Genomic DNA, 13,933 nt, shown 5'->3' on the forward strand with positions numbered 1-13,933 from the left:
CAATATTGTAGATCGAGGACATGCTTCTCTATTCTTCGCCAGTTAGAGCTCTGGGCCCATAACCCATGTTACAAGTTTTAATTTAAAAAGAACTTCTTTATTTGAATGTAGCAAACGGAATGAAAATTTTCGAGACAGGAATTGAAAATTTTTCTTTAACAAAAACAATTAATACAAATCGTTCTTTATAGATATTTTCCAAGTGTTTTCATTACAAGTAGTTCTTCAACAAAATATTTCGAGCTCAACATCGCCTGACCGGATAGCAACGCCCTGACATTCTAGGGTGGTATCCCTGCGGTCGATGTCTGCTTCGATGAGACGATACTGCACGGTGTGGTGCGTAATGAACGCTAAGCCTCCACCATTATCCCGCTCGCGATCTCGACGGTGCACGTTGTATCCGGCACAATTCAACAGTGTTGAATTGCTGTGCAACTTCGTCTCTTGGACCGCAGCTATCAATATGCCATGCCTTCCCATTAAGACGGTTATCTCCTCGATCTTGCTCTGACGCCCGTTACAGTTAAATTGAAGGAGCTTCATATGGGAGGCGTGTGGTGATGCGGGGTGTGAGGGATGTGTGTGGTCGTGCCGCAGTTGGCTGTGTGCGCTGCTGAGGTGGTTGCCGCCCTGTGGTGGTGGCGGGAGGCGTCGCAGTTGAGGTCTGCGACCGAGCAGCGCAGCACGGGCCCTCGAAGTTCCTCGTCCAATCTCGCGTGGTGCGCAGACCTGAGCATGCCCTAAAGTGGCACCAGCCAAGGCAGGTGTTGCACTTGACTGATGTCACATTACAGAATATCCTGGTCTGACATACCGTGCAGATTGTAGGAGGAACCAAGAGTTGTTGGCGGCGGCGTGTGGGTGATGGTGTGATTGTGTGTGTTCTGTGGTCTGTAGCCGTTGTGGTGTGGTCTATTGGTCTATTGTGTTATGTTGTTGTGCTGTGGTGCTGAGGTGGACTGGGGTTAGCCGTGGAGGCTGCTCTGTTAGAGCAACAGGGGGCCACAAAAGACGTGGTCCACTGCCGATGTGTCCGTAGTCCTGAGCAGACTCTGAGCAGACTCTGAGGTGACTCCACCCCTCGCAAGCATTGCACTTGACAGAGGTGGAGTTGTGGTGTAGTCGTCTCTGGCATACACAGCAGTTGTAGGTTTCTGGCCCTGGGTTTGACTCGATGCCAGCCCTGAGTAGGAGAAAACGTAGCGAATGTAGCCCTATGGACGAACAACTTCTGAGATACTTCGCCGACCTAAACGGGGTTAGATCGCCGAAACAACAGCCCTTGGTCGGGTAAAACCCGAGTCATTCCGGTACGTAGAACCGGCTGTCGTGGGAACTTTCAGTTAAGAAACATTTTTTCGCGCGAGATAGAACGACGTAATCATAGCAGAAAAGTATTCACTAATGCAGCTAAAAGCATGGTGCGTCGCCGTGAGCGTCAACGTATGCCGCGCCAAAGTATTGTTGGGCGCCAGATAAAGTGAACTTTTAGCAGAAGCTGGCGCTAACTTCAAGGCTGATGAAAAAGGCGGCGTAAGGTGCGGCAACGGCGGAAACAACGAGAATGTCAACGTACAGCAACAACGAAAGACAACTACAGGTGGAAACAACGGTGAGAATAATGGAGAGGACAGTCTCGAGAACAATGGTGAGGACGAAGACAATGATGTAGGCTGTAACGAAGGTGCAAAAAGTGCAGTAGACAACGGTGATGGTGCGGCATACGTGCAAAATATTGTAACATGTGCACGTAGCGGTACTTTGGGCGTCCGTTTTCCCAGAGGTAACGGAAGCATCGATGGAGGGAGTAACGGTTCGAGTAACGACGCACAGTGTTTCGACTATATGGAGGCATGTAGAAAAAAGTCAAGGTGACAATTGACAAAAAAAAAAGGTTGGACTTAGAGAGGTAAAAGTAAAAGTCATAAACGTCAAATTTTACATTATTTACTCGCCTCCCTTCTTCACGTACGATACATTTCCAAAAAAAATACGGGAATGGGCGCGATACCGACTAATCAGTTTAGTTGCCTTTGGCGATTAACCCATTAAAGAAAGTGTTCCTTTTTCAACTGTAATCAATTATTTAAATGTCGTGGAATATTCAGGTGAACGAATTTGTCATTTATTTGGTACTTTCCTATTTTCTTACCAAAGAATTTACTTTGAAATGTAGATGCTAAAGATTATTAGTAAAAAAAAGTGTGAGTACCGGTCCATCAGGTTTCTTAATTTTTGATTTTCAGCTTCTTTTTGCATAATTTCGCGAAAAGAATTTTTCGAATAATGGGAAAATCTGATTAAACATTGGGGAAAAAGCGAGTACTTACACCTAAGTCTTTTTATAGTAAAACCTTTGTTTTCTGAGAGTGGAAAGCAGGAAACAAAAATTAACCAAAATTCCATCACATTTAATGACTGGGCTTACATCTTTTATGAGTTTTGGACGTTATAGCTATCCAATCTTTCCCATCTTTTATATTTAGGTTTTTCTAATAAAATAAAGACTACAAACTAAATTTTATCAAAATCTGACGAAATTTAATGTTTCCGCCCACAAGAGTAGAGGGCGTGGCAATTATTCCATCTTTACAAAATTTCAATATTCTCTATTTCTAAGTAAAACTAGAGCACATGTCAAGTTTCAGGGAAATCAGTGCAGCTTTACTATTATTTCCACCTGACTCCATATAGCCGAAACACTGTGCGACGCGGCGTCCGGCCGCAACAACGGTAGTTTCCAATCGGTGCAATTAAAAGTCGATTTATTGCGCAAAGAGATCCAACTCCTATACTTACAAAATGCCCTGTTCGGAAAAGAGGTTTCAATGGCAGTAAGTGTGGAAAAGGCGAGCAATGAAGCTCCGTTCGAAATTTTATAGGTGATTATACCAACGCCCAACAGCGACGATGGTGCGAGCAAAGGATGAGATGCGATCAACGACACTGAGACGGGAAACTACAATACTGATAACGACAACGTTCCTTACGGTGGTAACGACGATGTTCAGCAGCCGTATGAGTTACCCCAAGAAAACTTCGATGCTCTTTTACTGCAAAGTAGATTTCGTCCTATAGTAACAAACCATGAAATAGTTTGCGACTCGAGGAATACAGCTGGAGCGGCAAATTTTTCGAGTGAGAGCGATAAAGTTAAACTTTTGGAGAAACCGATCCTTCTCTTAAAATTAGAGTTGGAACTCGAAAGGGAAAAGGCTAGAGAAACGGTTCAATATACAATTCGAAGCCAGAGGTCCCGTTCGAGATGATGAAAAAGTTGGTGGCTAATAGCAGTGGCGCAAGAATTTATGGCAGCGCAGACAACAGCTATGGCGCAAACAACGACATCGACGAAGACAAAATCAGAGGCATAAACAACGACAGCGACCAGTGATCGGACTTGAAAAAAAATTTGTGTGGTAGACTCTGGAAAAAAATGTGGTAGATTTCAAAAAAATGTGGTAGATCTCAGGTTTTGGATCAAACTGTACAAAAATTAAAAAAATTCTGCAAGGTTTCACATAAATTGCAAACATTTTAATTAGAATCTGAAAAAAACAATTTTAGTATAATAAAGTGTAAGATTGAAGTTGCTAAAAATTGCGTTGCTTCCATATCAAGATATTTTTCGAACATATTTTCAACAGTTTTTCTTTTTATCACATCACGATGTAGCGAACAAATGTGGCACGTTCCAGAAACCGCTGCTTGGAAATTGGTCGATTATGACAATTTTCAAGTAAAAGTAAACAACGCTTTAGAAACTTTAGATGCACTGAAATTTGCTAATACTTTCACAAAAATAGCAGTTTTTTAACATTTCCGCTATTTATTATTTTTATAAATCATATATTTTGCAATTTAACACAATAAACCACGTTTCCGGTCGAAAAATTGAATATTGAGGAAATTTAATATTTTACAGTTTATTTTATAATCCCATTCTGCCTGTTGTTAGTGTTTAGTGTTGGACAATGTTTGCTCTTAAACTTAAGAAAATTATGTCGAGCAAAAATTAAACTACTGAAAATTGGGAATACGTGGTAGATTTCAGACCTTGTGTGGTAGATGTGGTAAATGCTCAAAAAAGTGGCAGATCTACCACAATGTGGTAGAAGTCCGATCACTCACAGCGACACAAACAGCAGCGACGCCAACAACGGCAGCGGCACAAACAAAAGCGTCGAACATAACAGCAACGGTGTCAACAAGAGTGCGAGCCCCAATGGTGATGAGCCCCGAGCAGGCAACAACATATGCGTGAAAGCAGAAATATTTGATGGAAGCGGGTGTAGTAAAGAATGCTACCCAACTTTTATATGTTTGTCGTATGATGAAGCAAATATGAAGATGCATCTTTTGGAAAAAGAGATGGAGTTCCTGAGATTTAAGCTGCAACTGGAAAGTCAAAACGCAGTCGTAGCAGTAGTGGCAGATCATACAAAGCCCGAAGTGCCCTGTGAAACGATAAAAGAGCTGATGGTTGATTACGATCGAGGTAATATTGCGGGCTCAGCTAATACAATATCTACATACATGGCAAAGATGTTCACAGTCAGAGACAACATACATACGGCGTAGAAACAGGTGATTCTACCTGCCCAAAGTATTAAGTTAAGTTAAGATTTGTGTCTATACCATGTTGACTGTCACAGAGTAAAAATTTTACGTGCTCATATAATTTTTTATTTATAATATGATCGAAGATCTTAGCGAATACGTCTTGTTTAACAATTGCCCGATAGTTTAATACACTGTTTTTGTCGCCGGATTTAAAGACGGGCTCTATGAAGCATAATTTCCAGCAATCTAAGAATTTACCGTACTCGATAGAAGCATTGAAGAGAATAGCAATCGGTTTTAAGACATTCGTTAAGCAGCGAATAAAAAATATCGCAGGAAAGCTATTGGTTTCGTAGTTAAAGCTCGGTTTCAGGATTGATATGGCAGATTGCACATCGTCCTCAGTGATGGAAAAAGAGCTGATTATATCCGCAGTGTATGGGTCTGTAATGTATGTTGAAGCAGGAGGGTAGTCATCATAGACTTTGAAAAAATAACGCAAAAAGATCGCACGACTCTAGAGTTGATTTAGAGGAAATTCCATCATACACCATCTTTGTCGGAAATCCGTTGGTGTTTCTTTTCGAATTTATAAAATGCCAAAATGCTGACGGCTTGGGTTTTAAATTACATTCACTTTTATAAATAAACTTTTTGTAAAGTGACTTTTGCAGATTGTCGAACTTTTTACGAAGATATTCATATTTTTCCTATCCCTCAACAAGTGGGTCCTTCGGAAATTTTTAAAAGCTTTATTTTTCTTATTCTTTAGGCTGCATAGCCTAGCATTAAACCATGGTGGTTTGCTGCTTCGAGCCACTTGTTTCAGAGGAACGAAAGACGAAACTATATGGGAAAACTTTTCGTGAATTATTTTATAGATAGAGTCCGGATTCCTAATTGGTACAATGTAGTTCCAATCAATTGAGCTTAGTTCCGAGTTTATTGCATCAAAGTTAGCTTTTTTGAAGTAAAAATAGGGCGAAGAGTAGGCACAAAGATTATCAAAACTGTAAAATTCAAATGTAATTTTAAAGCTTTGTGATGGATGCTATTTGGAGAAATCGGTGCCAGGTTCAATTCACAGTTAGATCTAAGATCAGTAGTAGTAAATACAAGATCTAGTATTTTATCATTATCATTATAAAAGCTATTTATTTGTTGAAAATTGTTGGATGTGAAAAAGCTAGTGACTGATGATTCAGTATCGGATTTAATATTGAAAGGCGTCGGTTTGTGGTCCGCAGTAGACCAGACGATGCCTGGTAGATTGAAATCCCCTATGACAATGGCCTGGCTATTACCAGTGATGCCGCTTGTTATGTAATCAATGTTAAGGAGCTAGAATTAGGTGGTATATACGATAGGAAAGGGAAAACAGTTTAAATGCTACAAGTCTGCTTTGCATATTTGACCTAACCGCTAAGAGAACCCCACCCCCACGTTCACAACCACTAGCTATAGGACATCTATCTTTACGGTATACCGAGTAGTAATTATCGAAGCATTCTGCACTTGCAATGTCTCTATGTAACCAAGTTTCGGTTATTGCAATGAAATCGTAATCATGCAATGAGGTTGCCAATCTAAAATCATTGACTTTGGTGCCCATACCGCTTATATTTTGACAATAAATAGAATATGAGTTGAAGCTTTGAGAAATGCTTGTGCGACTCAATTCTTCAAGTCCTTCCCCACTTGATTTTCTAAAAAATGGAACGGCCGAATTTTAACATCTATCGGCCATAGCAAGGGGTCAAAAACCTTTGTATAAAAACTGGGGGATACCCCTAATTTACAATTGATTCTCTTCAAGTCCTTTGGATTTGCTTTTTTTTATAAGTTTGTAGCGGACTAAATGCTGACAGCTTATCTTCGCGTGTTTGCTAACTTAAGCAATTATATCCTCCGTATTGACAGTTGATTTAAATGAGGAGAGGTGTACCCATTTTTTGCTCACAACTGTATCTAATTCGCTATTGTTATTTCGGCCAACAACAACGCTCGAAGTTCTCGTTTTCTTTGACTTTTTGTTTTGCACGGTCAACCACTTCCGGAGCGTCAGCAATAGTAATAGGCATATCTATGTTAGAGTTGGTAGGTGAAGCAGGAGTAGCAGAGATCGTTGGTGTTGTTTTGGTTGTTGTGGTAGGAGGCAAGCTTTTCTCTGAGATATTGCTATTTGCAATATTTTTATGTGTAGCGGGAGCGCCGTTTGAAGTGTTTGCTAGCGCTTCCGCTGGCTTGTTGACAGGTACGTATTGGAGATTTTGGGCAGATTTTTTTGATGTATTTGCAGGAGATCCGTTCGCGGTGTGAGTTGTGCCAGATACTTGCTGTGCCCATGTGGATTGAGCACCACAGTTTGGCTCAAATTGCATAGTAGCATTTGCTGGGAGGGCAGGCAAACAAACTGCAGCCGAACCATGCGCGGAGCTCAGCAAGCTTTACAGAAATGAAGGCCAATTTTTTTGCATTTTCGCTCTCTGTTAATACATTTGATAACATTCTTCAATTCTCTTATTTCATCGCATATCTTCGAGTTTTCCTTTTTGGTTTTCTCTAATTCCTTGCATATTTTGTCACTTTGTTCGCTAAAGCTAACAGAAATTTCGCGAATTTTATATATTTCGCGCACACTTCTTTCGCATACTCCTTGTGCTTTTTGCATCGCGCTTATTCTTTCGCTGTATTTGGCTTCAGTCGCGAGCCGTTTTTCTCGACTACATTTTGGATTTCCTTAATACCAAAATCAACGTTGTTAATGTACATGAAGATTAGGAAATTCACCCAACTTCCCCAAAGTATATTGGTCTATACCCGAGCATTTTGATTGTGAGTGATAAATATTGCCGCATACACCCGCACACCTTATTCCGTACTCGCCGCGGATTTGCGATTTGCACTTTTTGCATGTTTAGTTTTTATTTACTAATAGAGCGTATAAGTGACCCACATATTTAAGGGAGGGGGGATGTAGGTGTTCTGACCATGGAAATCCATGTTTCCAAATTTGAGTAGTCCACTTGTATTAAAGTATTTAAAGTAGTTTCATGTCCACTAACAATACAGTGCAAAATCTTTATATTTTCTGAAAAAATAGCATCAAATGTTAACTACTATTGCAAAAATCGCTATAATACTTATGTATGTATTTATACACTGTCAAAAGTCTCCATCTTCTGATGAACTTAGAAAACTGCAAGAAAATGTGGTAGTTTCGGTGCATAGTGGAAGGCGTCGTAAAAAAAAGCAGACCAACAATCTTCATGGAAGACCGAACGCGAAAAGCTAAAAAAAGATAGCTATGTAAAAATTACTGTTTCAAAACTCGCCATATTAAATTTTTATATATAAAATTTGCAAAAACTACCACACTGCGATACTGTTTTTTAATGTTATTAGGCTCTTGTTTATCCAAATTTTAAGATAATAAAGAGAAATATACAATTTGGACTTGTTGTTGTAGACGTTTTTTTAATTTATGGCTCACTATTATAAAATCACACAACGCTTTTTGAAAGTGGACTACTCATTTGTGCAATATTAAAAAAAATGCAACAAACTTTCGTAAAAATTTCGAACTTTTAAAAATTCTAAAAAATCAACCGACATTTTTAGCCATTTGAAACGTGTACTTTATTCTACTAGAATTCAATGGGCTACAAAACTGCATACTCAGAATTTAATTAAAAAACTCGAAATTTTAACGATATTTGTAGAATATTTTTTTTTAATTGCATACATTTTTAAGGCAGTGTCACTCGATTGGTACATTTGTACAGAATTGTAAATTCTTATATTAGGCTATTGCAAGAATGATGGAATACAAGATTGCACCAATCGAGCTGAGAGCAACTGGCCGTGACGTCAAAATATACCAGAATGAGAGAGCAAGACGAACTCGACAAGAAAAAGAAGAAGCATCGAACAGAAGGCAGTATTTCCAAGTTTTGAATTTCAAAAAGCACCAAATTTTTATTGGTGTATTTTATGGACTTTATATGAATACATAATTTTATTGTAAGGATGCCGATTCAAATTAATAAAAATCAATGTTTCTTGCAAAACGGTCGTTTTCTTCTGGCATGATTGAAGGTGCTGCACATATTTCGTTGTCGCTTATGATTGTCCCTGTGCCATGATTTTGTTTAAATTTTTGTAAAATTGCTTAGCACACTTACGATTGCTATACATTTTGCTTACATTTTTTAAGATTTTCTAATTTGAAGTCTTCAAACTAAAAACAAAAGCACCAAAAACGCACCAAGCACAAAACTCAAAAATTTTCGCGTTTTGAATACCCAGTAAATTTGGTGCGAAAAGCATGAAGTTGGTTGAATGTAAACAAAAGTATATTATGACGTCAGCGATTGGGTGGATGCTGGCAAATCGACGAAGAGAGGGTTAGCGGTCCGTGAATGGCGCGACCTTTATTTTCTGGATCGTGAGGCTGTTGGTAAAAAAATGGCAAAATTTTTTTTTGTAGCCAAAAGATTGGTACAATACAGCGATGTTCTATTGAAAAATTTCAATAATTAATTTTCGTGATTGGGATAGTGAAAAATATTTTGGGTGTTCAAACAATTGGGATACGATCTGCACCGAAATTCGGCAAATACCCAATCGTGTGACACTGCCTTTAAACTTGTATTTATACGGATGTTGGTAAAGAACGAACTATAAGAAACTAACCGAAGTTAAATAACAACAAAAATGGTGTGGCTATAATTTTTTCGACTACTGTACATAAGTTCGCTATGATTACTCGGCCGTGCTGTCATAGTAGCACAATGCCACTCATATTTGACTTACAAACAAAATACGGGCAGGAATTTCATGCTTTCAACCCTGTTTTTATGAAAATTTTTATTTTTATCAGTATTTTTCTTTTAATCAAAATATGTTGAAATAAAAGTCAAACTATAAAAAATTTTGCCAGAACCAGACCTTCCACCTTGTATTCCATATATTGTATTTTTTTTAACTTTAATCATTTTTTTATACGCTTTCTTTAATAATAATAATGATCCCAACGGTTTTTACCCTCCATTCCCGCCCATCCGCACGAGGGGCGCAGTCCGCATGACGTACGGAACCAATATTTTAAATTTTTGTGCCGAGTCACGATATGCAGGAGTTTGTTAAGTGTCGAAATCTAAAACTGTTCAGCTACAGAACTAACTTCATCAGCTGATTTTATGTATTTATGTCAATAATTCACTTGTTGAGAGAGGAGAGTATAGCTTTCTTAATGCTGAAAAGCGGATCTGATATATCAAACGTGCTGGAATGAGAGTTAAAATCCTGGCATAAGCAACGGAGTGGGTCGTGCAATTCAAAATTGGTTTTGCAAGCTTTCAGAAATATGGGACAAAAGTGTCTTGATACGCGTGAGGGAACATTAAAGCTTACATCAGCCAGAAGAGACGGACTTGAAATTGAGCCTGTCAGTAATTTAACCATAAAAATTATACCAAGCATTTCCCTGCGACTGGCAAGTGTAGGAAGGTTAATAAGTTTTAAGCGACTCGTATAAGGTGGAAGACTATATTATTTCATTTCTACCCATCACCAGTGATCACTGCCCTTTGGTATAACTTAAATTTTTCTTATGCTTTTATTTGGGCCAAATTCCTTATTAATTGTTTGCCGGGTTTGAGCTGGTTCGGCCGATAAGAAGAAAAACGAAAGCTTGATTTCTTTTTTCCCTCCGCGTTTCAACGCATTTGGCGTCTCCCTGACATGAATTACAATACAATCAGAACTAATACAATTTGGACATTTTTTCAACTCCATTAAATTTAATAATTACACAAATAAGTATCGCAGGCGAATGTACATTCTATGACTATATTAATATATTTATGTATACATAAAACTTTACGTCGCTCTTATTTGTATACGTGTTTAATCACAGCTGTGTAGGCGTTATTTGTTTTGTCCACGTCTTCTTTGAAGTTCATCGCGTTGTCCAGTTTTTGTTGTATACGTAGACTTTCCAATGTCATTCTCCTTCTTTTTCCTCTTTCCACGTCTAGAATCCTCGTGGTCGCGAAGTCAGCTGTGTGCTTGAAAGTCGTGAGGTGTTGAGCCAGGGCTGTTGTCATTTTCTTATTTCTCTCGTCCGCCTTATGTTCGTTGATCCTTATACCCATCGATCGTTTTGTCGTTCCTACGTAGCACTTGGTACAACTTACATTTTCTTTGCCTTTGCACATTATTTCGCACACGTCATTGTGTTGTTGCTCTTTTTCAATTTTATCTTGGGTTTCCGTAAATATACTGTTCAGCGTATTGTGTGGTTTGTGAGCATAAATAATGTTATCATTTTTAATGATTTTTCTAAGAGCTTGATTATTTGTTAATACCGGTATGTACTATGTTAGTCCAATATGTTTTTTGTTTGTATTTTCTACGGTTTCTTTTCTGTTGTTATTCGAGGTGCGAATTTTGTTTGCCGTTGTTTCTATTAGCCTTTGTATGGTTTCTTTAGGGTAGCTATTTTTCTCGATTCTTCGAGATTTTTCGATTTTTTCGAATTCTTCGTCACTAAGTATGTGTATTTTTCTGGTCAGGCTAGTGTCTGTGTTGATTTTTTGCTTCCACGGATGGTTTGAGTGGAAGTTTATTATTCTACCCGATGCGATCGATTTAGTGTACCAATTGAATTTGATGTAATTTTGTCGCTTATGTATTTCGACGTCCAGAAATGCTATTTTGTTGTTTGCTTCCTTCTCTGCAGTAAATTTTATCTTCGTATGTTGTGCGTTTAATGTTATTAGTATATAAGTACTTTGCGTCCTTCGATTTTATTATTGCAAATACATCATCTACATATTTGGTTATGTATTTGACATGTACATATATTATTTTGCTTTAATTCAGCTAGGCTGTCGTCAATTTTTTTGTCCAACACGATATCTGCTATTATTGGAGATAGTGGATTCCCCATAGGCATACCATAAATTTGTTGGTAAAATGTGTTGTTGTATTTGAAATAGTTATTATCGCGTAAACAAAATTCGAGCATCGTCTGGAATTATCTTTTAGAAATGTTAGTGTGATTCTTCAAATTCTCCCATTTTTTCACGATAGTCTATATTGCTAAATGTATCGGGATGTTTGTAAAAAGGGAAATTACGTCGAAGGATATTAAAATTTCTTCTTCTTCTTTTTTTTAGGCTTCGGAGACTTTCCTTCAGTTCGTATGAGTTCTTTATGTTGTATTTGTCCGATATTATATTCTTTAGGATGTTTCCGATATATTTTGATAATTTATAACAGGGTACACTTGTCGATGAGGAAATTGGCCGGAGTGATGTATCCGGCTTATAAATTTTTGGAAGACCATATAATCTTGGTGCATTTGCTGCCGAGCACGTCAATTGGAGTTTTTGTTTTAAATTAATTATTTTCTGTTTGTATAAGTCATTTATAATGATATTGTTCTTCCTTAATAGTTGTTGTGTAGGATAATTCCGTATAGTTTTATACGTTAATTTATCATTAAGCAATTCTCTCATTTTTCGCTCATAATCATTTCTATACAACATAGTCTTGTTACCTTTGTCTGCTTGGGCAATTATTATTTGGTCCCTGTGTTGGTTTATGAATTTCTCTCTTGTTTTCATATGCTTTCAGTATTCATTTTTCCTTCGTGTTATTTCTTAATGTGTCGGTGTATTTATTTATTTTTGCTGCTATATTACTCCTGGTTACATCTTTTTCCCTTTCATCGGTGATTTCTTGAATTCCTTGCTTCAAGTCGGCAATAACTTGTATTGGGGAGAATGTCTTCCGAGACACAGGTAGTGCAAATTTCCCACCTAGCGAAAGTAACCAACGGGACTCTTGCGGAACTGAAACGTCTGTTTTGTTGATGAACCACTCTTCGTTGACCCGTATGCCAAGCTTTGCGACGTTTTTTTGTATCTGCTGCTGAAGCTTCTTTTCGTGAGTTCTTTGTGTATTTTCGGAGATTTGTCTTCAAGCGTCTTACTTAATGTATTTTCAGTGTGCTTTTTATTAGTTGTTATAATTTTAATATTAATATTCGTTTCTTTAATTTCTAAATTAAGATTTTTGAGCAGGAAACATTGTTCCAGCTTCCTTAGTTCTCGCTTGGTTGTATCTAGAATGAAACAGTGAATGAGTTTCTTCGTCTTACCCTGTAGATGTGGTGGGGTAATACGTAGTCCTTGCATCGAAGTATATCTGATGTTGGAGAAGATAATAAGAGCTGCAGAACTGAACCGCTCTGGAACAATTTACTACAACAGCGTGCAATTGCTGACTTATGCCGATGACATCGATATCGTCGGTAACAAAAACCGCGAAGTCTGTTCTGCCTTTTCCAAGTCGGATAAGGAATCAAAGCGAATGGGTCAGGTGGTAAGCTAGGACAAGACGAAGTACTTCTGTCATGTTTGTTTGTCCGCACATTCGCGCCTTGGCACCCACGTCACTGTTGACAGTTATAATTTCGAGAAAGTAGAGAATTTCGTGTACTTGGGAACCAGCATTAACACCGATAACAATGTCAGCATGGAAATCCAACGTAGAATCACTCTTGCCAACAAGTGCTACTTTGGACTGAGTAGGCAATTCAGGAGTAAAGTACTCTCTCGACGTACGAAAACCACGCTCTTATAAGTCACTCATCATGCCCGTGCTGGTATATGGAGTACTAGAGAGAAAGATTTTGCGGAAGATTTAGGGGCCTTTACGCGTTGGCGACGGCGAGTACCGCAGACGATGGAACGATGAGCTGTATGAGCTTTACAACGACTTGGACATAGTGCCCCGAATTAAAATACAGCGGATCCGCTGGCTTGGTCATGTCGTTCGAATGGACACCGACGATCCAGCTCTGAAACTATTCAACCCGGAACCCGCTGGTGGTAGCAGAGGAAGAGGAAGGCCCCACTGAGATGGAAAGACCAGGGGGAGAGGACTTGGTTTCACTTGGCATTTCCAATTGGCGCCAGTTGGCAAAGAAAAGAAACGATTGGCGGGCTTTGTTGAACTCGGCCAAAATCGCTTAGGCGGTTACAGCGCCAAATAAGAAGAAGAAGACTAGCAGACCCGGCGGACTTCGTTCCGCCCAAAATTAATTTTTTTACTGAAATATTTTGGTCCAACATTTTTACCAACAATTCACGTTCACGATTTCCAGTGATACATTTATCTGCTAATATTACGGTTTGGTGGTTGTCAGAAGGCATATTTCCATTGACGTCTTTAATAACCTAACGAAAGTGTATGTTCCTGAAGAAGTTCTTGAAATTCTCCAATGATCTGCCGTTTCACAGCACGGTTATCGCAAAACGAAATAAATTTGAAGAACTTTTTTCCCATTCACTCC

At 38.6% G+C, this 13,933-nt stretch overlaps 2 protein-coding genes across 2 annotated transcripts in view; both read left to right on the forward strand.

Moving 5' to 3' along the window:
• LOC118735092 (rab GDP dissociation inhibitor alpha) overlaps window positions 1-13,933 on the forward strand; it is a 122,077-nt gene that overhangs the window by 34,869 nt on the left and 73,275 nt on the right. The gene's annotated exons all lie outside the window — the stretch shown is intronic.
• Window positions 3,963-4,571, forward strand: LOC118735094 (the record flags this gene model as incomplete). The annotated part of the gene is given in 1 exon segment (XM_036464706.1): window positions 3,963-4,571. A coding segment is annotated over 1 exon segment (491 nt), but the record flags the coding sequence as incomplete, so codon positions are not given.

This window comes from Rhagoletis pomonella, unplaced genomic scaffold (genome assembly GCF_013731165.1).
Source record: "Rhagoletis pomonella isolate Grant_MI unplaced genomic scaffold, Rhpom_1.0 Rhpom_scaffold_00003, whole genome shotgun sequence".
NCBI lineage: Eukaryota > Metazoa > Arthropoda > Insecta > Diptera > Tephritidae > Rhagoletis > Rhagoletis pomonella.